The following is a 24,629-nucleotide window of genomic DNA, read 5'->3' as shown; positions in this document are numbered from 1 at the left end:
GGTGGGCAAAGGGGAAATCTCTTTTAGATGCATCTCATACGCTGCCTGTGGATCTCAGTAGCGGAAAGGGAACAATTCACTACCAAAGACATTTTCCACTTTAATTTTACTTCACATGCTCTGTGGATGACTTTCAGCACTGAGCACCACATCCTCGAACACAGGCCTGGCTTAGATTCAGTCCTGCAGTAGAGGTAGCCAGGAGAGAAATTTGACAATACAGCTCAGGTTTTACAAGATCCTCTTTTTTCCTGACACTTTGGAAAAGTTTACACTTTGCACAATATTATTAGGGATAGAATATATACATACATTTAAAAATCATAATTTTAAAAGGGGGGAAGGGTGTAAAACCCATATATTCAGACATAAGCAGGGGAGACGACATCTAAAATAACATTGTAAGGGGGGGGACCTTTAAATTTTAAATAATATTTGACGATGCAGAAATGCTCTATATATCCATAGCAGGTTTCTCACGACTGAAAACTTTTCATTTTGCAACGCTGAGGTTTTGTTATGGTGACAACTGTGATCCAATTAACCAGCTCCCAAATCTTAACTAATGAAGTCATCCTTTTTAGGTTTGGGGTTGCTTGTTCAGATGATCCGTGTAGACTTCAATATATAAAGAAAGGGTTCTCATAAAAAGAAGGTATATTTTTAGTCTGGCTGAAAGGAAACAATTGCAGGTCTTGGTTTACTTGCAGATGAAAGACTTTAACCGCCGGCTACCACCATTCGCTCCAGCGAGGTTCCTGCAAGGCGTCTCCACTGGGCTTTTCTCGATGCTCCCTCGAAAAAACCAGCAAAAGAAGTGTGACAGAATCGATTGCACCTTCGTGGCAATTCTTGCAGCCCTGACAAGGCTCGTTTCCTTCCTCGCGCAGCTCGCCTCCAGCAGTCCAGGTTGCTGATGCCCTGGCAAGGACGGATGGAATGAGAGAGACCCAGGTTCTCTTTCTGCTCAGGGAAACGAGAAGAGATTCCCCAGGCTGTTCTCCCTGAGTTTTTGCAGCTGCCGCCAAGATCCGCCTGGTGTTTCCTTGCCACTCTCTGTGTGTCTGCAGCAGAATGATGCTTAGGAGGGGAGGGGGAGAGGGGGGAGAGAGAGAGTTGAGGGAGCCTGCCTCTTTGCATCTTCTCCTCCTTCTGTGGCAGTTCTTAGCTTGCCCGGGAAATAGAGGCAGCCTCCAGAGGATGTAACCTGGCGACCTGCAGCCATCCTTTTCACTCTTGGATCTTTCTCAGGGAACGCTTGGACCACTGAAAGTCAGGCTTGAAGAGTCTCCAGCAATTTCAAAAAGGCAAAGGGACTCTGTGCTCCTGGACAGAAGATGTCCATCTCAAGAGACCAGACAAAAGCCATCTCCCGCCTGACATTTCTCCCTCCTCACTGCCTTAGAGGTGAGACTTCTTTTTCCCATTCTTTCGCAGGAAGGGTATCTGAAGTTATCAGAGGGGCAGCCTCCCATGCGCTATGTGCAGAAAGCGAATCTCAGCCTGGGATTTTGCAGGGCACAGTGGGGGGGAGGGGAGAAGTTGTACTTCTTCTGCAGTAGATGTTTGGCATTTGTTTGAAGGGTTTTTAAGGGGAGTGGGCAGGAGAGAGACTTTTGAGAAGATGCATCTCTCTCCGAAAGAGCGCAGCTGATTCATTGTTAACAGCCGAGGGAGACGAGACAGAGAGATGCGAGTACTAATGGGCACTCAGGAAGATGTCTAACCTGGGGCGATGTTGCAGTTCAGGACGACTCTGTGGGGTGCAGAGGTTGTTTCACTGCCTAACGCTTTGCCTGCGTGGCGCGCATGAAATCTAAAATGGTCCAAGCATCCGTGGTGTTTAAAGAGATGGGATTTGGGAGAGTGATGTCTATCACTCTGCAAACAAAGGAGTGCCAACTCTCTTAAGAGAAGCGGGGCACCTAAAGGTCCTAAAGTCTGACCCCCCACAAGCTCCCACTCTCCTACACATCCCACTTGCAAATCAAACCTTTGCTAGATCTCACGTTGGCTGAAGACGTCCAATCTAGACTTGTTTGCTGCCAAGTTCAAATGCCCTCTCTGCGGTTGGCAGCCCATCCCTGTTGCCTTCAGACGGTGTCCCTAAATATCATTTTATTCAGCTGCTGGCTGTAGTAGGCCAGTTTCCCCAACCTAGAGCTTGCCAGTTGTTTTGTACTACAACTCCCATCAGCTGGGACTGATGGGTGTAGTCTAAACATAGGGAGTGCACCAAGTCAAGGAAGGCTCTTCTAGGCTATATACGGCCATTGAGTTCCTTAATGCAAACCTTGTTAAATAGAGGGCATATTGTTTAATACTTGCACAGTAGCATTTGTGTAAAATGAGGTCCCTGGTCTCAAGGACCTTCCAGTGTAAATACCAGGATGTGGGTGAAAGGCAGAAAAAAGTTGAGGAAGGGATACCATGAGAGCTATGAACATAATTATGTTTGCGTGCTGGATTAGAAGTCTTATTGCCACTGCTCAGTTTTCGGAACTTCTTGATGATTAGAATTCATTGTCTGCCATGATAATCTCTTTCTCTCTCTCTCTAAATTTTAACTCACCAATTTGATTTATCTGTACTTCTGATTATCTGAACAACTTGGATGTCTTGGGCTATTTTGCTAAAGGATAATTGTGTGTGTGTACCTTTGCAATATGCATCAATGAATTCACACTTGAATACATAAAATCAATCCAATATTAGACTTTCCAACTCCTTCCCACATCCCTTCCCAGGGACTTGGCTACAACATTTAATCTAGTTCCCTAATTAGAGAAGAAAGAATGTGGGGGATGGGGAGTTCCCTTAACGAAATCCACAAGTGACATCCCTTCTCACTCCAGCAAATCATGTTCTCCCTCCACCTTTTGAAGTCTTCTAAAATCAGCAATGAATGGGACCAGGCCATTTCTGCCACCTTCCGCTCCAGCCACCGGTGACCCAAATGCTGGTTTTGAAGAGGTACCTGCAAAGGAAACAGGGGAGAAAAATGGATCTGAGATAAAGGCAACACCTTGCTTGGAGAAACTGCTGGGTGACCCTAAGCTTGTGACTTCCAACTCAGAGGTTTGCCCAAGCGAGCCCCTTTGAAATGGAAGAAGGGCGTGTGGAGGCTAGTCCATTAATGCAAACGGGTCACTGCCCCACAAACATCAGCCTTGATTCTTCCAAGCCTGCCTGCCTTCTTTCGACCAGCCCAGAGGATGATCTTGCCTGTTTCCTTCTCCTCCTTAGTCTCGTTTTTGCAAGGAGAAGCACGGGGGGAAATGTAGAATTAATTGGTTCTAGCAGTCACTGGCTCCTTTTCTGTCTATCATTGGTTCTAGTTACAGATAGGTAGCCGTGTTGGTCTGCCATAGTCAAAACAAAAAAATCTGAAGAAGTGTGCATGCACACGAAAGCTCATACCAAGAACTAACTTAGTTGGTCTTTAAGGGGCTACTGGAAGGAAAAAAATTTTTTTGTTTTTATCATTGCTTCTGTTGGCTTCTCTGCCCCGGCATCGTTTTTATGGTGTAAAAACACAGTAGAGAATGTCCATTTGGATTGTGCCCATTACCTGATGCTATAAAACCGAGGTAGCCAGAATGCTACCTTCCAGATGTTGTTGGATTACACGTGAGGTAATGTGGGGTATTATGTTCTGAGGCAGCACACGTCTCAGTGAAATTGTGTATATCTGGAGCACCATTGGAAAAGCCCGCAAGCACCCTCTAAACATCTGGAAACCCTTGAAAACCCCTTTTTAAAAAAATAATCAGCACTTACCATGTCCACCAAACTCCATCACATTCGCTCCCCGCAAGCCTCCTTGCTCAAAGGTTGCTAGGTTCATAGCAGGGGCAATCAGAATAAGGGCCACTAACTTACGGCTGATTCAGGACTTTAAATTGTGCTCTTATATCAAATTCCCTTTTCTGCGTATACTGTAAGGTTTTACTGTTGCTATGGCCATTGGCTAATGCGAATAAAGTTATATCTTTTCTCCTTGCTCAAACTCCAACTCTCCACAGACCTCAAAGGCAGTGGCGTAGGAAGGGGGGTGCAGTGGGTGCGGGTCGCCCCGGGTGTTATCACTGAGGGGGGGTGACAAACTGACAAAAATATGTGTTTTTTGAAAAATAATAATTCCTGCACCTGCCTCACCCCCCTCTTCCTACGCCACGGCAGAAGCACTCTCCCCTCAAGTGATTTCCAAAAACCAGAAGCATTGTTGCCTCCACTTTGCAGTCAGAGCACAGCCTTTATGACTAGCAGCCTTTGACAGCCTTCTCCTCCATAAATCTGCCTAATCCAGAGGCGTAGCTAGGTGAGGTGGGGCGCACTGGGTGCCAAACCGCGGGGCCTGCATCGTGCCTGAGCCACGTGCCTCTCCTGAGGGGGAGGCGGTTGGCGGACTGCCTGCAAGTTCTGCGCTGCTTTTTCGAGCAACGCGGGGCTTGCGTCTGCCCACCACCTCAGCTGACCTACAGCTGAGGGGGAGGCTTGGCCCGCCCTGCCCCCACGGGCAGCTTGCCCTGCCCCCACGGGTGGCCTGCCCCGCCCCCATGGGTGGCTTGCTCCGCCCCCAGTTGCAGGGCACGTGCGTAGCCCCGGGCACCTGAGCGACTAGCTACGCCACTGCTCAAAGGCTGGGGCAAGGGCTCGTAGGATTTCTGTTTTTGCTGTTTCCACAATCTTCCGGGGCTGTCCCCCCCCCCCCGATTTTTTTTATTTTATTGATTTTCCAGAATTTTAAACAAACAAACATGTATCTTAACTATACTTAATCCAATCTTAGTTACATTGTTAAATGGCTTCCTCAAATCCCCCTGGCTCAGTTTCATTGTATATCTTTGTAACAATTTTCCAAAACCAATTTTCTCATAAAATTAACTTAGTCACTTAACATCTTTCTTCCTTTCCTTTTCATTTTAACTTTAAACATATTATTCTCTAACATCACATATTTAAATCCTAAGCCTATCTGGTATTTGCAAGTTTTTCCAATTAAGTTATCTTAGCATATTTAACTAAATAGTCTTTGAATTTCATCCAGTCGTTCTGGTACTCCTCCTCCTTCTGGTTGCGGACTCTTCCAGTCAGGTCGGCAAGCTCCGAAAAGTCCATCATCTTCATCTGCCATTCCTTTTGGGGCTGTTTTTGCCCCTTTTCATGCCACGTCCAGGTTCACAGCGATGCATGCATGCGCGGTTGTGTGCGCCTTGAATGAGTATGAATGGGGAGTTGCCTGTTCAACTTCCATCAACCCTGGAGAAGAGGAGGTTAAGGGGTGATATGATAGCCATGTTCAAATATATAAAAGGATGTCACATAGAGGAGGGAGAAAGGTTGTTTTCTGCTGCTCCAGAGAAGCGGACACGGAGCAATGGATCCAAACTACAAGAAAGAAGATTCCACCTAAACATTAGGAAGAACTTCCTGACAGTAAGAGCTGCTCGACAGTGGAATTTGCTGCCAAGGAGTGTGGTGGAGTCTCCTTCTTTGGAGGTTTTTAAGCAAAGGCTTGACAACCATATGTCAGGAGTGCTCTGATGGTGTTTCCTGCTTGGCAGGGGGTTGGACTCGATGGCCCTTGTGGTCTCTTCCAACTCTATGATTCTATGATTCTAACCCCCGGTAGCATGGAATCATGGGAGAAGTAGTCCAAGAACACCTGAAGGGTGCCATATTGACTAACGCTGCAAAAATATGTTGTTTTCAGGGGAAGGGTCCGGCCTCAGAATTTGTGCCCTGCCAGTGTTCATATTTCCAAAGCAAACAATATTAATAAAGAGAGTGATCCTTTAGTGAGGAGATTTGTTGGGGTGGATTCAGCAGCACCCTTTCCCAACCTTCCAGATATTTTGTACTACAATTCCCATCGCAATGGCCATGGCGACTGGGGCTGGCAGGAGTTATAGTTCTACAACAGCTAGAGGGCAACTCGGCTGGGGAAGGCTGTAACAGTGAATCAGGAAAACGGTAGGCCCAAATGATTGCTGACCACCCGGTTGCACATCAGAATTTGCACTCAGCTCTCCGCAGTGTGGAAGAGCCGATTCATATTGTAACGACTACATAGAATAAATCTTCCTGATAATATTAGTGCAGCTATAATATCTAAATGATTCATCAGCACGATTTAGCAACTTAAGGCACTTCCGATCTACTAAAAAGATGCTGTAGGCAGCAGATTATTTTTTTTAAAAAAATATTATTTTTAATAAAAGGACTTATAAGAATTGCAGGTGGCAAGTACTGTCTTAAAAGCAACATGCCTCTTCTTTTTGACGAAGGATTAAATGCCGCTTCTTGGAAGATGATACCTGCTATGAGATCATCATCTAGCAAAGAAAGCATGCGTCTCTTTTTTGCTTTAGGACAATTCTTTTCAAACATTTGCAGATTTATGCCAGTTTTATTAATGGACCAGTGGGTAATTCAGCTTAACAGCCTTATATTTTACTGTGCCTGTTTCATTATGCTTGAACTGCACTTGGGGAAACATAGAATATATATTTAGAAAGGAGACGGCGAAGAATAAGGGTTGAAAAGGAGACTGATAACCATGCTTACACAAGCTGTCTTAACTATTTATTCTCTTAGTCGCTGTGCATCCTGAAATTGGGTAATCTTTGCCTGCAGAAGTTAGTCTGCAGTATATAAAGCATGCAACTCACAGATCCGCAGAAATGCTTTTGCCAACTTCCCATCTCCTCCATCAGATCAAGGCAGGCTGCCGTCTTTCAAACCTCCCTAGCTATGAGATGGCGAGAGAACTAGATTGAGTTGGCTGAAATCAGCTGTTTGGTTAAGCTGCTGGGGTGTCATGGAATGCTCACAAACATTTCCCAACTGCTTCGAAGTGTCAAGGATTCTCCGCCCATAGAGTCCGGGAACAACTGGTGTGGTGGGAAAGGCCACAGTTCCACCACTGGTGAACTCTTAAACTAGCTTCTGCCCAACTTGGTGCCCTTCAATGCTCCCTGCTCCCTGGTAGCTGTAGTCCAAATCAGCTAGAGGGCACCAGGTTGGCAAAGACTGCCTCAGACTGTGTGTCTATGAGAGTGGCAGGTGAGCAGTGTGTGTGAATGGGGTTTATGGCTGGCTCAAGATTTTATGTTGCCTAAAGCAAAGGAATGGGATGCAGGTGGCACTGTAGGTTAAACCGCTGAGCCTAGGACTTGCTGATCAGAAGGTTGGCGGTTCGAATCCCCGCAACGGGGTGAGCTCCCGTTGCTCGGTCCCAGCTCCTGCCAACCTAGCAGTTCGAAAGCACGTCCAAGTGCAAGTAGATCAATAGGTACCGCTCCGGCGGGAAGGTAAGCGGTGTTTCCGTGCGCTGCTCTGGTTCGCCAGAAGCGGCTTAGTCATGCTGGCCACATGACCTGGAAGGTGTACACCGGCTCCCTCGGCCAATAAAGCAAGATGAGCGCCGCAACCCCAGAGTCGGTCACGACTGGACCGAACGATCAGGGGTCCCTTTATCCAGCTTTATCACTACCCGAAGGAGGAGGCCAGATGTCCTCCCCTAATTCTACGTAGGGGACAAGAGTGGAAGTTAACTCATATTTCAACACCGGCAATGAGACAGGGTCCCCACGCTACCCCTGAGGCAACTGGTGAGCTTAAGAGCATCTCAGCTCAGCAGGGATGGCCAGGAATAACCCCTCTCCTAGGCACACCAGCATCTGTTGCCAGAGGCAGCCGAATCAATTGACCTAACGTTAGGGCCGGCCCTGATAATTTCTGTATCCGAGTGCTGCATTTTATTTCCAAGTGGGAGAGCATCTGAGAGCGTCGGTAGGGAAGCAGACAAAGCACACATCTGCAAATTTGCATCAGTCTCCATTTGCTGCGTCTAACGTGCCGGAGGTTTGTTTTATTTATTTTTTTGCAGCTGAAGCAATTGTCCTGAAATAATAATAAGCTCATGTCTCTTCTCCACACAGCGGTCTGCTCGAAGCATGTTGGTCAGGATCGGCCCCAGCCCGTTTTCGGAACAGCATCTTCTCGTCGTGGAGGATTCGGGTCAGGAGTATTCCACCCGGAAGTCACCCTCAGCTCCATTCATGCCTGAAGGACCCTCCGCGTCCCCTGAGCCAGACCTCCTGCTGCCCGCCAATGACACCAACACCACAGACTGCGGGGAGGATATACTGCTGTACGGGGACACCGAGAAGGTCATCATCGGGACGGTCCTCTCGGTCATCACTCTGCTGACTATTGCGGGCAACAGCTTGGTCGTCATCTCTGTATGCATCGTCAAAAAGCTCCGCCAGCCGTCCAACTACCTGGTGGTCTCCTTGGCTGCGGCTGACTTGTCTGTGGCCTTTGCCGTCATGCCCTTCGTCATCATCACCGACCTGGTGGGAGGGGAGTGGCTCTTTGGGGAGGTCTTCTGCAATGTCTTCATTGCCATGGACGTCATGTGCTGCACGGCATCCATCATGACGCTCTGCGTCATCAGCGTGGACCGGTAAGGATGGTCTCCTGCTTTATGAATCATAGGCTCACAGAATTGTGTGTGTTTGTGTGCGTATGCGTGTAGAAATGTTCAGTGGAAACAGCAGCAGGGGCAGAAAACAGAGAAGAGACTGTCCAGGTTCATAGAATCATTGGATTGTTGTGGGAATGTTCAGGGATGCAGGAGAGGACATATTGTTTTATTATAGCCTTCCCAACTTGTGTTAACAAGTTCACAATTTAGCAGAGTAACAGTCCCCCTTTTAAACTCACAGCAGATGCGTTTGCTCAGGCTCACTAAAGCCTCTATAACTGTTCTGGTATTTTCCCCTTATTCCCTCATAAAAGATAAGACACGACACAGTCTTCTATAAAAGTATAAAGAGTTTACTCACATTCTGCTCACAGTTGGATCCCAGAAGGCAGACTTAGCTTAGAAAAGTAACATTTACCTGGAAACTATCTCATAAGAAGACAGTCCCTTTGTCCTCTCTTGGCTGAAGCCAAGAGAGCATCTTTGGCTAAGCAGATGTTGCTTCTTCGATGCATGTAGTCACAGAGAGAGAGATGGCTGCCCTGCCCTGTGCTTTTGTTGTTACCTGCACAGGTGAGGCCACGCCCACCTCTAGTCACATGCAGAGGAAGTCTGTCCCAGCCCAGAAGGAAACAGGAAGTTTACCTGCTGGCTGGACAAACATTCTTCCCCATGTGTAAACATATTCACTCTAGGAATGTTGTACTTGACTGCTCTTGTGTTTCACATCCCACAGTGTGCATGTGGCCTTTGCAGGTCATCTAGACCAGCTTTTCTCAACCCTGGGTCCCCAGATGTCGTTGGACTACAATTCCCACCATCTCCTGACCACTGTTCCTGCTAGCTAGGGATGATGGGAGTTGAGAAAAGTCTAGATCTAGATCAAAACAGGAAACCCCCAGCTAGAGCATTTGCTACGCAACTTGTTCTGCCGGCGCAAGGATTTGCCCTTGTGCGAAGGAACTTTCTCCCTTTTCCTCCCCCTGTGCACTCTCCCCCCCCAAAAAAAAAAACCTTTATGATGCAAATTTGGAGAGGGCATGGAGTGCACTCAGGGGAAGAAGTAGGGGTGAGGTTCCATTTTATGCCTACAAATCCTTGCATGAACAGAACGAGCATGTTGGATACCACCCATGGTCCCTGATAATTTCTTGCTGCTGAACGTGAAATGTATGCTATTGAAGGTAAAGGTAAAGGGAACCCTGACCATTAGGTCCAGTTGTGACCGACTCTGGGGTTGCACGCTCATCTCACTCTATAGGCAGAGGGAGGTGGCGTTTGTCCGCAGACAGCTTCCGGGTTATGTGGCCAGCATGACTAAGTCACTTCTGGCGAACCAGAGCAGCGCACAGAAACGCCGTTTACCTTCCCGCTGGAGCGGTACCTATTTATCTACTTGAACGTTTGATGTGCTTTCGAACTGCTATGTTGGCAGGAGCAGGGACTGAGAAACAGGAGCTCACCCCGTCGCGGGGATTTGAACCGCCAACCTTCTGATCGGCAAGTCCTAGGCTCTGTGGTTTAACCCACAGCGCCACCCGCTCCTGTTGAAGGAGCACCGCTAAATAAGCAACTACCCTATGGATGATGATCGTGGATGTGGGTGTGCAGCCTTTGCATTCAGATCCTTTTGCTGGATTGGGAACAGTACGAGGATGCGTGAAGATTGAATTCAGATGGGCAGAGCCATTGCTTAGAGGCAGAGCACATGTCGTGCATACAGAAAACCTTAACCAGGCCGATTATTTAGAATCACTGTCATTATCTGGTGCACTCTGTAATAAACTGCAAGTGAAACTCTGTCTAAGTTTCTGACTGCAGTACAGGGAAATTAAGAAGATGGCATGCGTGGCCTAAAGGTGACATTTCCTGACGGAGGTCACCCGATAGTCTAACCAATTCAGTTGTCTGAGTGTCTTTATTTATGTAGTGAGAAACAGCCACAGGGAGATGCCGGCAGGCTTGCGGGGAGTTGGAGACTTGCAGATGTAGGAGCGAGGAGAATCTGTAGAACATTACCCCTCCAAAAAACAAAACAGCCCAATGAAGATGGCATGTACTCAGTGCCTGAAGAACGTTGAGAGGGGGAAAACTGATAATAATAATAATAATAATAATAATAATAATAATAATAATTTATTATTTATACCCTTCTCATCTGGCTGAGTTTCCCCAGCCACTTTGGGTGGCTTCCAGTGTAAAAACAATACAGCATTAAATATTAAAAACTTCCCTAAACAGAGCTGCCTTCGGATGTCTTTTAAAGAGAAAATAGCTGTGTATTTCCTTCACATCTGAAGGGAGGGCATTCCACAGGGCGGGCGCCACTACCGATAAGGCCCTCTGTCTGGTTCCCTGTAACCTCACTTCTCCCAATGAGGGAACCGCCAGAAGGCCCTTGGCACTGGATCTCAGTGTCCGGGCTGAACAATGGGGGTGGAGACGCTCCTTCAGGTATACAGGACCGAGGCCGTTTAGGGCTTTAAAGGTCAGCACCAACATTTTGAATTGTGCTTGGAAACGTACTGGGAGCCAATGCAGATCTCTCAGGACTGGTGTTATGTAGTCCCTGCGGCCACTCCCAGCCACCAGTCTAGCTGCCGCATTCTGGATTAGTTGTAGTTTCTGGGTCACCTTCAAAGGTAGCCCCACGTAGAGCGCATTGCAGTAGTCCAAGCGGGAGATGCACCACTCTGGCGAGACAGTCTGCGGGCAGGAAGGGTCTCATCCTGCATACCAGGTGGAGCTGGTAGACAGCTGCCCTGGACACAGAATTAACCTGTGCCTCCATGGACACCTGTGAGTCCAAAATAACTCCCAGACTGTGCACCTGGTCCTTCAGGGGCACAGTGACCCCATTGATTGATTTTTAAGGGGTCTGCACAAAAATTCATCAAAAATTTGAATGCAGCTTTCCCCTATGCACATGTCAATACTTTGAGAATACAGTACTTTGACACAGAAGCCATGGGCCATACTTTGCTTTGTTGCCTCCTTCCCAAAGTTTGTCCAGCTTTGAGAAGGCAGTGCGAGGGCTGGGAGTCAAATGTTGCCGAGGGCTGCCAAAAAAGGGCTGTATCCGTGTGGGACCACCCTGGTCTAGTACAGCCTCGCACCACAAGGAAATGCCTATACCACAAATTTAAGCCCATTTCAACTGAGCCACGTTGCGTCCAAACAACCTGTTCATTGAGCATTTACCCTGATTTGCTTGCACAAAGGCTATGGATGGGTGTTGCAACATCCGCTGTTGGTGGAGAGATTGTGTCAAGCCATAGTGCCTTTTTCCATTGCTTTCCTTACGGGGGGGGATTGGGGAGGGGCTTGAAAGCAGTTTATGGTGCAAGAGCACCCAAACCACTTTAATTTTACATCCTGAATTTTCTGGTAAGCGCTTGAATCCCACCTACAAAACGGTCTGGAAGTCTAGAAGCCAAGGGGGCCTCACTACTGTAAATCCAAACCAAATCTGCCAAGATAATGAATTTGTTTCTTTGCGGTATTTATATCCCACTTGTCCAAGGAGCAAAAGGGGGGTGCGCATGGACCCATCCCTCCTCTCTTAATCTCCACAACAATCCTGTGAGGTAGGTTAGGCTGAGGTCACCCCGTGAGCTTCGTGCCTAAGTGGGGATTTGAACTAGTGCCTTTCCCGGGTCCTAGTCTGGCACTCTGCACCGCACTGTACAGCTATCCCTTGATTCTTTTAAAATACCCTGTTCTTCTCCCCCCAGTCTGTGCACTTAATTCCTTGTCTGTGCGACTTTCTATCTTTGAAACAAAAACAAAGGAAAGAAATCTGAGCAGAATTAGGAAGCAGACACTTAAAGTTAATTGTGCAAGTTACAGCAGCAGCGTCTCTGAATGCAAAGGGTAGGTGTGTGGAATTCAAAAGCAATGCCAGACTGCACGTATTTAATGTTTGGTGCTCCTGTTAGAAGGAGCCATAAAGTCTGAGAGGCGGAGATTTATTTTATTTATTTGGAAATGTCTGCACTGCCCTTCAGTATAAATATGCACAGAAATAAAAAGGAGCAGCCTCTTCGGTGAAGGGCGCCCATTGTACATAAGCTGGGTTCAGCAATCGCATTTATCACTGCCTGTTGTTGTTGTTGCTTTTTAAAAAAAGAATGGTTACGAAGCAGAAATCCTTTGTAGCAGGGACGGGGAGCTGTTTCCAGCCTGAGGGCTGTCTTTCCTTCTGGGCAATCTTCCAAGGGCCACATAATAATAATAATTTAGTAATAATAATAATTTATTATTTATACCCCACCCATCTGGCTGGGCCTCCCCAGCCACTCTGGGCGGCTTCCATAAAAACCAAAAATACAGTAAAATGTCACACATTAAAAACTTCCCTGAACAGGGCTGCCTTAAGATGTCTTCTAAATGTCAGGTAGTTGTTTATCGCTTTGACATCTGCTGGAAGGGCGTTCCACAGGGCGGGCACCACCACCGAGAAGGCCCTCTGCCTGGTTCCCTGTAGCTTTGCTTCTCACAATGAGGGAACCGCCAGAAGGCCCTCCGTGCTGGACCTCAGCGTCCGGGCAGAATGATGGGGGTGGAGACGCTCCTTCAGGTATACTGGACCGAGGCCGTTTAGGGCTTTCAAGGTTAGCACCAACACTTTGAATTGTGCTCAGAAACGTACTGGGAGCCAATGTAGGTCTTTCAAGAACGGTGTTATATGGTCTCGGCGGCCGCCCCCAGTCACCAGTCTAGCTGCCGCATTCTGGATTAGTTGTAGTTTCCAAGTCACCTTCAAAGGTAGCCCCACGTAGAGTGCATTGCAGTAGTCCAAGCGGGAGATAACCAGAGCATGCACCACTCTGGCGAGACAGTCCGCAGGCAGATAGGGTCTCAGCCTACGTACCAGATGGAGCTGGTAAACAGCTGCCCTGGACACAGATTTGACCTGTGCCTCCATGGACAGCTGTGAGTCCAAAATGACTCCCAGGCTGCGCACCTGGTCCTTCAGGGGCACAATTACCCCATTCAGGACCAGGGAATCCTCCACACCTGCCCGCCTCCTGTCCCCCCAAAACAGTACTTCTGTCTTGTCAGGATTCAACATGCCAGTGTTTGGAGGGCCAGAGGCAAAGGCAGGTGGAACGATGAATATTTTTTATAGCTTTGTACAACAGGCTGGTTCCTACACATACTCACACCCCTCTCTCTGCCCTCCATCCAAACAAGGAAGAGACATGATCAGAATTCAAGGACAAATCCTAGCCAGGCAAAAACCCTTGAGGAAGGTGAGAAGGAAGGCTAATGAGAGGTTTTGCTTGGGGATAACACAAGTGGCTGGGGTGGAGGCAATAATAATAATAATAATAATAATAATAATAATTTATTATTTGTACCCCGCCCATCTGGCTGGGTTTCCCCAGCCACTCTGGGTGGCTTCCAACAAGGATTAAAAATACATCAAAATACATCAAAGATTAAAAATACATCAAAATGTCACACATTAAAAACTTCCCTGAACAGGGCTGCCTTCAGATGTCTTGTAAATGTCAGGTAGTTGTTTATCTCTTTGCCATCTGATGGGAGGGCGTTCCACAGGGCGGGTGCCACCACCCAGAAGGCCCTCTGCCTGGTTCCCTGTAGCAAGGCCAGGGAGAGAGATCTAAGGGGCTGCATTTGTTCCCTTGGCCTGAGGCTCCTCACCTCTGCATTAAAGAGATGGCTCATTTGGTGGCCAACCCAGCTCGAGTGATTGGTCCCTTCATCCATCCCTCTGAGATACCTTTGATCTAAGGTTAAACACTCACATTTTTGCTAGCAGAAAACAACAATAGTTAGTTACCAACTCAGTTAGAGTTCAGTCTTTTCTTTAGCTTCAATATAAAAAAAGGTAAAGGACCCCTGACAGTTAAGTCCAGTCGTGGACGACTCTGGGGTTGCGGCACTCATCTCGCTTTACAGGCCGAGGGAGCTGGCATTTGTCCGCAGACAATTTTTTCCGGGTCATGTGGACAGCATGACTAGGCCGCTTCTGGCGAGACCAGAGCAGCGCACAGAAACGCCGTTTACCTTCCTGCCGGAGTGGTACCTATTTATCTACTTGCACTTTGACGTGCTTTCGAACTGCTAGGTTGGCAGGAGCAGGGACTGAGCAATGGGAGCTCACCCCATCGCGGGGATTCGATATAAAAAAGGTAAAGGGACCCCTGACCATTAGGTCCAGTCATGACCGACTCTGGGGTTGCAGCGCTCATCTCGCTTTACTGGCCGAGGGAGCCAGCGTACAGCTTCCGGGTCATGTAGCCAGCATGACTAAGCCGCTTCTGGCAAAACCAGAGCAGCGCACGGAAACACCGTTTACCTTCCCGCTGGAGCAGTACCTATTTATCTACTTGCACTTTGACGTGCTTTTGAACTGCTAGGTGGGCAGGAGCAGGGACTGAGCAACGGGAGCTCACCCCATTGCGGGGATTCGATATAGCCCCGTGGAAAATCCCCACGTTCAAGCCTTCGTTAATGCACATTTGGGAATTCCCCATTTCAGTGTCAGTTAAACAATTGTACTTAACAAGTCCATCGCCATTGGCTTGGGCTGAGCACACCTGACTTGACTCGTAGGTTGTGGATGGTGTGGGGGCGATGGCAGCACTCACCTGACCTCCAGTCGGTTGCATCATTGCTGTTTACTGGGAGGTTAGACGGGGAGAGGAGTCAGGAGGTTGGTGCAGTGTCGACGCGCCAGAGGGAGTGCAGGATTGGCTCCGCTGGTGCATTTGCTCCACTGCGACCTCGCATGCCCCCTCAGCAGCGACGCAACTGATGGGAAGTTGGGTGAGTAACACCACCACATCTTCTTGGAATAATAGGTCCGGAATTGCCCAAGAAAGATGTTAGATTGTTTTTGTATGCCACAACCGCTGCTAGGATTTTGTTAGCCAAGAACTGGAAATTACAAGAAGTGCCAACAGTGGAGGAATGGCAGATGAAGATAATGGGTTTTTGGGAGCTAGCTGACTTGACCAGAAGAGTCCGTGACCAGAAGGAGGAGGAGTACCAGGAGGAATGGATGAAATTCAAAGACTATTTAGCTAAATATGCTAAGATAATTTAAATAGAAATACTTGCAATTACCAGATTGGCTTAGGATTTAAATATGTAATGTTATAGAACAATATGTTTAAAGTTAATATGAAATGAAAGAAAGATGTTACTTGACTAAGTAAATGTTATGAGAAATTAGTTTTGGAAAACTGTTACAATGATATACACTGAAATTCACGGCCTAGGACCCTCGTACCTACGGGACCGCCTCTCCCGGTGTGCCCCACGGAGGACCTTAAGGTCCATAAATAGCAACACCCTAGAGGTCCCGGGCCCTAAGGAAGTCAGATTAGCCTCAACCGGAGGCAGGGCCTTTTCAACACTGGCCCCAGCCTGGTGGAATTGCTCTGTCTCATGAGACCAGGGCCCTGCAGGATCTGATTTCTTTCCGCAGGGCCTGTAAGACAGAGTTGTTCCACCTGGCCTTTGGCTTGGAGCCAATTTGATTCCCTCCCCCTTTCTTTTTCCTTTCTCCTCCTGTGATGAGGCTGCATTTTAATATTTTAATGTTTCAATATTTTAATGTTGTCTTTTAATCTTGTTTTTAAGTTGTATTCATTCAACTTGTTTTTATTATTGCTTGTTAGCCGCCCTGAGCCCGGCCTTGGCTGGGGAGGGCGGGGTATAAATAAAAATTATTATTATTATTATTATTATTATTATTATTATTATTATTATACACTGAAATTCAGCCAGGGGGATTTGAGGAAGTCATTCAATAATGTTAACAAAAGTGGAATTATTACAGTTAGGATCTATGTTTGTTTGTTTGTTCATAAATTTGGAAAATCAATACAAAAAATGGGAAAAAACAAACAAACACCCCCACACCTCCCTGCGTGTTGCATGTCTTGCACACGTGTTACATGTCTTGCACACGTGGTCCCTGGGGACTCAGCTTGGGTGTCGGCGGGTCTGGCATCCAACCCCTCCTCACGTGTGTCTCAATGAGCTTCTGCGTGCTCTGAAATGAATAAATCCTGAGAGGTGCTGGCTGCCTGCAGGTGTCGCCGAAGCAAATAGGACCTGACACTGTGCCCAGCAACTGGAGCAGACCCTGAACAGCATTTAAGCATGCATGCAGCACCCTTCTCTAAGCCTTACGCGACTCCAGATCAAAGTACAGATTAATTAATCACTTAACGATCCCTTGCAAGTCTTTTCACGGCCTCCTTCCAGATGCTGTGTACATGGAGGAGGGGGACTTCATTGCTGGTGATAGCAGAAGCACTGCTAATCCAGATCTGTTTTTTAAAAAACACTGAACTGAAATAAACTCTGCCGTCCTGAGGAATTTTCAGCTGAGTGCTCTTTTCTGCGAAGCCTCAGAAACTTCCGCCTGCTACATCCATCTGAGACCTGCACCGGTGGCTGAATTGCTACTGGGCCAGGTTTAAGGTGGGGCTATTAGCATGCAACTAATGGGACGCGGGTGGTGCTGTGGGTTAAACCACAGAGCCCAGGACTTGCCGATCAGAAGGTCGGCAGTTCGAATCCCCGCGACGGGGTGAGCTCCCGTTGCTTGGTCCCTGCTCCTGCCAACCTAGCAGTTCGAAAGCACGTCAAAGTGCAAGTAGATAAATAGGTACCGCTCTGGCGGGAAGGTAAACGGCGTTTCCATGTGCTGCTCTGGTTCGCCAGAAACAGCTTAGTCATGCTGGCCACATGACCCGGAAGCTGTACGCCGGCTCCCTTGGCCAATAAAGCGAGATGAGCGCCGCAACCCCAGAGTCGGTCACGACTGGACCTAATGGTCAGGGGACCCTTTACCTTTATTAGCATGCAAAGCGCTTAACAACTTGGGACCAGTTTGCCTACAAGAACGCCTGACCCCACACGCATCCACTCGACTGCTGCAATTGGGGGAACTCGCACTGTTACAAGTGCCACATAAAACCCATTTCTCATTGGTAAGAACTCAGTCTTTTATTGTGGCAGCACCTGCCCTTTGGAACTCCCCACCACTTGATAGCAGGCAGGCACTCTTTTTGGCACCTGCTAAAAACATTCTTGTTTAGACAAGCCTACCCAGATGGTTAAATAGTTGGTGCAAGTTGTTATTGTTGTTTACATATACCCTGCCCATCTGATTGGGTTGCCCCAGCCAAAGTTTAATCTATTTTTAGTCTATTACCTTAACTTTTCAAAAGTTTTAAATTATCATTGTTAAAGTTTAAAATTTTCTTATTGATGATTTTGTTGCTCTGTCTTTTTTTGTGAACTGCTTTCAGGTTGTGTTTGTGGGTTGGTGGTTTGTTTGTTTTTTACAACTGAGAGATGTATAATTTTTGTGAAATAAATAAACATCATACATTTTATTTTATTTTTTGAGTTGGGTGGTTTGAGACAGCCACACACCTCTTGTTCCACGAAGGATGTCTGCGTAGCTTTTGCCTTTCTAAACTTTCTAAATCCCGTCATTCCGGCATTTCTTCCACAATAAACATAATAAGCATTTAGACCATTAGAATAAAATTATTCTCAACCCGGCTCTCTCAACCCGGCTCCCTCCAGATGTTTTAGACCTCAACTCTCATCAGTCCTGGCCAGCCCAGATCCCAGTGCACCTTTGGAGGGGTTTCTGGGGCCACAGAGATTTCCTGGGATGTGGATCACGACACTGCATGCCCATTTCTGTTTTGCTGATTAAATCCTTACAGCAATTGCAAACAGTCCTCCATATGATGTGCTACCGCAACTTGGTTATGCAATGGACCCTGGACCCTGCTATTTTTACATTAACTCCAAGAGCTAGCAGGACCCCCTGTAGGACATGCACACACTTTGTTGCCTGGTAACCAAAGAGATGTAATTAGAACAGAGTAATTTTAAAAAAAAGAGAGAAACCCTACCACGTGGGTTCTAGTGGCGGTTCCTGAGAGGGTGGTTAAAAGGTGGCTGTGTTCACTGCTGCAAAGATTTGTGACCCACTTTGCATTGCCCCAAAGAAACTCAGTTCAGCAGCTGCAGTGTCGTGGGCAGAGGGAATAAGTGACCTGTGCGGAGTTTTGTTTTGCTGAGTTAGAGCATCGAGCCACCTAGCCCTGAGCAGCGTCTCCTTGGAAGGGAGAACTGAGCTTTTCCCCATCCCTGCTAACTGTGACACCGGCTGGAGAGACCAGGGATTGAATCCATGCAGTGCATGACAAGCACATGGCTCCACCTCAACCACTGGCTCTGCCCCATGTGGCAGGGAGTGATGCGAGCGATGGGAATTGCGTTCAGGTCACATTTAAAGGCGTTCCTGCTTAATTTGCCTTTCTGAAATAGCAGGAGAGTCGAAACGTGGCCACCTTTCAAAAATTCACACTTCCCCAAATTTTGCAGTGCAGTTCTCCAGTCAAGTCATGTGTATAAAAAATGCATATGGCATAAATAGGCATGCCTTTGTGAAGACAACATACAACATGCATGAACCTAGCCGGACCCTGAGATCATCCTCTGAGGCCCTTCTTTGTGTGCCTCCTCCACATGAGGTCCAGAGGGTGGCAACACGAGAACAGGGCCTTTTCTGTGGTGGATCCCCATTTGTGCAATGCTCTCCCAGGGAGGCTCATCTGGTGCCTTCATTATACATCTTTAGTTGCCAAGCAAGAATATTCCTCTTCTCCCAAGTCTTTGGCTAATTAAACTATCTATGACCTTTTAAATTGTGGGGGTACTGTTTTTGTTTGTTACAAAAATCCTCGTTATTGCATATTTTTACATGGCTGTTTATTCGTGTATATATATATTTTAAAAAATGTATATGGATATTTTATGATGGCCTATATTTCTAATTGGGACGTGGGTGGCGCTGTGGTCTAAACCCCTGAGCCTCTTGGGCTTGCTAATCAGAAGGTCAGCGGTTCAAATCCCTGCCACAGGGTGAGCTCCCGTTGCTCTGTCCCAGCTCCTGCCAACCTAGCAGTTCGAAAGCACACTAGTGCAGGTAGATAAATAGGTTCCGCTGTGGCGGGAAGGTAAACAGTGTTTCCATGCGCTCTGGTTTCCATCACGGTATCCTGTTGCGTCAGAAGCAGTTTAGTCATGCTGGCTACATGACCCAGAAAGCTGTCTGTGGACAAATGCTGGCTCCCTCAGCCTGAAAACTGAGATGAGCGCCATAACCTTATAGTCATCTTTGACTGGACTTAACCGTCCAGGGGTCCTTACCTTGTATTTCTAATGCCTAATAAAGGTTTGACACAGCCAAATACAACCTACCAACCTTTCCTTGGTGTTTTCCAGGTACCTAGGAATAACCCGGCCACTGACATATCCCGTGAGGCAAGACGGGAAGCTGATGGCCAAGATGGTGTTCATCGTTTGGCTCCTCTCGGCCTCCATCACTCTGCCCCCTTTGTTTGGCTGGGCGAAGAACATCACGGTGGAACGTGTGTGCCTCATCAGCCAGGACTTTGGCTACACCGTCTACTCCACCGGCGTCGCCTTCTACATACCCATGGCCGTCATGCTCGTCATGTACAACAGGATCTACAAGGCAGCCAAGGCCAGCGCTCAGAAACACCGATTCATGGACTTCCCCAGGCCTTACGAGCCAGACGGAGCCTACTGCATCGAGCCTGGCGTCCGGCGCCAGCATAGCACCAAGAGGAGCAAGGCCGTGGAGCAATGCGCCACCTTGTCCAAACTCCTCCGCCAAGACCGGAAGAACATCTCCATCTTCAAGAGGGAGCAGAAGGCAGCCAGGACCCTGGGCATCATCGTGGGGGCCTTCACCTTTTGCTGGCTCCCCTTCTTCCTGATGTCAACGGCCCGGCCGTTCATCTGCGGCAGCCGCTGCAGCTGCATTCCTTTGAGGCTGGAGAGGACTCTCCTCTGGCTGGGATATGCCAACTCCCTCATCAACCCCTTGATCTACGCCCTCTTCAACCGGGACCTGAGGACTACTTTCTGGAACCTGCTGCGCTGCAGCTACCGCAACATCAACCGCAGGCTGTCCGCCGCAAGCATGCACGAGGCCCTGAAAGCCACAGAGAAACACGAGGGCATCATCTAAGGCTGCGGGCCCATGTGGGCGTTGGCGTTTAAAAGCGTTGCGGTCGCTCACTGAGGGAGGCAGACCCTCCCTGCGGCTGCCCGCTCACACCAAGGATTCGGGGCTCACCTGGATGGGCATCACCAAAGCAGGGCAACGATTATCCGGTTCCCCTGCAGCCCTGGGGGAAAAGACAGCTTTGCAAATAAGTCTACGGAAGATGCTAATTCACAAAAGGACCCAAATAAATCTGTGCATCTATAGCCGCCGTTTGCGGTATAAAGGGGAAACAATATTTTGCCACTTTCAAGAATTTTCCTATGTGTGGAAATTGGGGAGAGGAGATTATAAGATCCTAGTAAATGCCTTTTAAGGGAAAGGAAATTAGCTGGCAAGCCAAGCGAGAATTGTATATCCGAGAGGCAGTAGCAAGGATGCTCAACAGAAGGCCTAGATCGGCTTTTCCTGACCTGATGCCCTCCAGATAATTTGGACTTCAACTCCCATCACCCCTGACCTTTGGCCATTCCGGCTGGAGCTGATGGGAGTTGGAGTCTCACGACATCTGGAAGTCACCAGGATGAAGAAGGCATGACATCTGCTGTGGAGCTCTTATGTAATAATAATACTTAACATTTATACAGTTCTTCCCGAGTGCCCAGGGCATTTCGCATTCATTTGCCTCGATTATCCTTACCGTACGACCCGTAAGGATAGTCATAGCCGCTAGGGACTGAGAGAGAGGAAGCGGTTTATGTTAACAGACCATAGGTGAGGCAAGATCTCTATGTAAGGCTCTTTGTTTTCATGAGTGCACACACTGACCAAGTGAGGACTTCGATTCTGAGTATGGAACCAAGCATGCTGAGATGCTCTGTCCCCATCTGAAATAAAAACAAAAAGGCAAGTTTCTAGTCCATTGACTAGAAAGGGAAACGGAGCAAAAATTTCCAGGGGACCTGACATTAGCACCGTGTGCCTCACTATGGCGGAGAGAAGTGGAGCATAAGATAAAAGCCTTCTATCAGGCCAGATGGTTTGTCCATCTTGGCCAGCAATGTCTGCTCTGACTGGCAGCATGTCCCCAGGGTCTGAAGCAGTAAAAGGTCTTCCCCAGCCCTGTTCTCCGATCCTTCTACCTGAAGATGCAAGGAATTGAACCGGGGCCTGCTACAAGCATAGTATTTGCTCAACCGCTAAGCATTGGTTCAGTCCAGAAGACGGTAAGCCAAATGAGTCAATACATTCTCATATGCACCCATGTAGACAGGTAGCAGAACACAGTTTTTCTCTGCCTTCCTTGACGATTCCCTGGCCTCCCCACAAAGAGCCACGTCCTGCGTTGATGCTGGATAGCTCAGTCAGTATAGCAAGGGACTCTTAATCCCAGGGTTGTGGGTTTGAGCTCCATTGCAGGGGGTTGGACTAGATGACCCTTGTGGCCCCTTCCAACTCTACAGTTCTATTATTCTGTGATCAGAGATGCATATTTTCATTCCTTAGGTGGTGGCCTGGAGTATATTAGGCTCAACAAGCCTCTTCCATCTGCCAACTGAGCTTGCTGCCCAACGCCTCCCAATCTCCCCACATTTCTCGCATTTCGCAGCAGCTGCTGGCTCTCTTTCGCTAGTCTCTGCTGCCGTCTGGTAACCATGCATGTCCATGCATCCAAAGCAATGTACAGAAAACAAAAACAACATTATACCCATCAGGCATAAACATGGTTTGACTACATGCAGTGGCTTTTAGAAAGAACAACAATGTGCTAACTTTATCACAAAGAGGCGTACCACATCGGACTGGGGGACTGGCTATCGGACTGGAGGACGTGGATGGCGTTGTGGTCTAAACCACTGAGCCTCTTGAGCTCGCTGATCAGAAGGTTGGGGATTTGAATCCTCGCCACAGCGTGAGCTCCCATTGCTCTGTCCCAGCTCCTGCCAACTTAGCAGTTCGAAAGCACGCCAGCGCAAGTAGATAAATAGGTACCACTGTGGCAGGAAGGTAAATAGCATTTCCGTGCGCTCTGGTTCCCATCATGGTGTCCCGTTGTACAAGAAGCGGTTTAGTCCCGCTGGCCACATGACCTGGAAAGCTGTCTGTGGACAAACGCCCGCTCCCTCAGCCTGAAAGCTAGATAAGCGCCGCAACCCCATAGTTGACTTGGACTGGACTTAACCATCCAGGAGTCCTTTACCTTTACCTTACTGGCTATCCATTCTGACTGCAAGAGAATGGCGATGGAGCTTCGATAGCAGGTTAAAAAGTTTCGCCACTCTGCCACTCTGGTAATGTAAGCAAGTAAATCAGCATAAAGGAAATCCTGAGTGTTTTCCAGACCAAAGGCTACTAAGTCTCAGAGATGAGAGTGATTTGAATGGCAGGGTCTAAATTGAAACCTTCAAGACACTCACTAGCTTCTAATTTCTTCAAATTTCAGCCAGCTTTGGAAGCAAGACGTCAGGAACACACTGGGTTAATTCAAGGGCGGAACGTAGCACCTTGAGCCTCAATGGGAATGAAAAGGGCATTTTTGTGTGGAGGCAACTTGTTTAAAATAGCAGCACCCTACAAAAACCTTTGCCAACCTGACCAACGTGCAGGTGGGAGTTGTCCTCCGAAACATCTGTAGGGCACCAAATTGGCAAGTGCTGCCCTACTCCGAACGCGCTCTAGAAAAACTGTGTGCATTTGTATGTGCCTGGCACAACCCTAGATGACACAACCATGTGGAGAACTTTCTGCAGGAACCGCACAATGTCAAACATCAGCATAATCTTTGTTCCTCTGATCCAATATGGCAGACAGGGTAAAATCGCTTGGCCTAGCTATTCCAAGGAGTAGAGATGAGAAGGCCTGGGGGGGGGACTGGGAAAATGGGGAAAAAACCAATTTCCCCCTGTTTTTTCCCCGTTTCCCCCCAAAGCCATTTTCCCCAGAAAAAATGAAAAAAAAAAGTTTGATATAGTTTGAATATTCCACACCCTCCCCCCCCCATTTTTCCAGGGGGAAAACGACTTTGGGGGAAAATGGGGGGGAACCTGTTTCCCCCCCCCCCAATTTTTCCAGTTTTCCCCCAGAACTTCCCATCTCTACCAGGGAGCCTTTTTCCGTCTGAAGGCTACATTCCCTTCTGGGTAGCTGCCTTTTCACTCCCAGAAACAAAAGCCGGCAGAACAATGCGTGTGAATTTTACATTTGTACGATAAGTTATTTTATACACACACATACCCTGCAAGTCTCCCAGCAAAACCAGGACATCCCCCCCTTTTTTTTTATTGCTCGAGAACGGCTTGATTTTTTGAAAACAAATCTGATTTGAGAGAACACTGACAGATTCCAACCAGACTGAACTGATATCGAGAGGGTTTGTTTAGAAACACAGTGGCAGTTTTTTTCTGCCGGGGCTGATGGGAATCTTGAGGGCACCTCCTTGGGAAAGGCTTTTTCTACCAGGAACCAGGAAAACAGGCCAGTTGTTCCAAGGGCTGAGGGTGAAATCTGTGGTAATTCAAGAGTCCAAATTAAATAAAGGTGTTACTGACTTACCAGTTGAGCGCCCTGGTTATTTGAATTTTGTGTACGCCTCATGGTACGTTTAGGTTGAAAACAGGTTGGGTTGGACTAGATGAGCCTTGTGGTCCCTTCCAATTCCACAATTCTGTGATTCCAATGTACAGTGGTACCTCAGGTTACAGACGCTTCAGGTTACAGACTCGGCTAACCCAGAAATAGTACCTCGAGTTAAGAACTTTGCTTCAGGATGAGAACAGAAATCGTAAGGCGGTGGCAGCGGGAGGCCCCATTAGCTAAAGTAGTACCTCAGGTTAAGAACAGTTTCAGGTTAAGAAGGGACCTCCAGAACAAATTAAGTTCTTAACCCAATTGTTTTCCTGTCAAGGGCCACAGTATCTTGCTCAGTCATGACTGTAGTGGCACGGCTGTCTTGCATGCAGCACTGGCGGTTTGAGGGATGCTCTGTGAAGCCCCATGAAGAATCCCCTCCAGCACCCACAACATCACCTGCTGGAGGCGATTACCGTATTTTTCGCTCTATAAGACGCACCAGACCATAAGACGCACCTA

At 47.8% G+C, this 24,629-nt stretch overlaps 1 protein-coding gene across 1 annotated transcript; it reads left to right on the top strand.

Annotated features, from left to right (window-relative positions):
- The first annotated feature begins 647 nt into the window (after nt 1-647).
- LOC128420524 (5-hydroxytryptamine receptor 7-like) lies at nt 648-21,948 on the top strand. The gene is made up of 3 exons (XM_053402110.1): nt 648-1,407; nt 7,947-8,473; nt 19,793-21,948. Exons 2-3 carry the CDS (start codon nt 7,962-7,964, stop codon nt 20,562-20,564), a joined length of 1,284 nt encoding a protein of 427 aa, XP_053258085.1. The 5' UTR covers nt 648-1,407; nt 7,947-7,961; the 3' UTR covers nt 20,565-21,948.
- The last annotated feature ends 2,681 nt before the right edge of the window (nt 21,949-24,629 follow it).

The sequence above is a fragment of the Podarcis raffonei genome, chromosome 9 (assembly GCF_027172205.1).
Source record: "Podarcis raffonei isolate rPodRaf1 chromosome 9, rPodRaf1.pri, whole genome shotgun sequence".
NCBI classification, from domain to species: Eukaryota; Metazoa; Chordata; class Lepidosauria; order Squamata; family Lacertidae; genus Podarcis; species Podarcis raffonei.
This window is presented reverse-complemented; position numbering and strand designations above follow the sequence as displayed.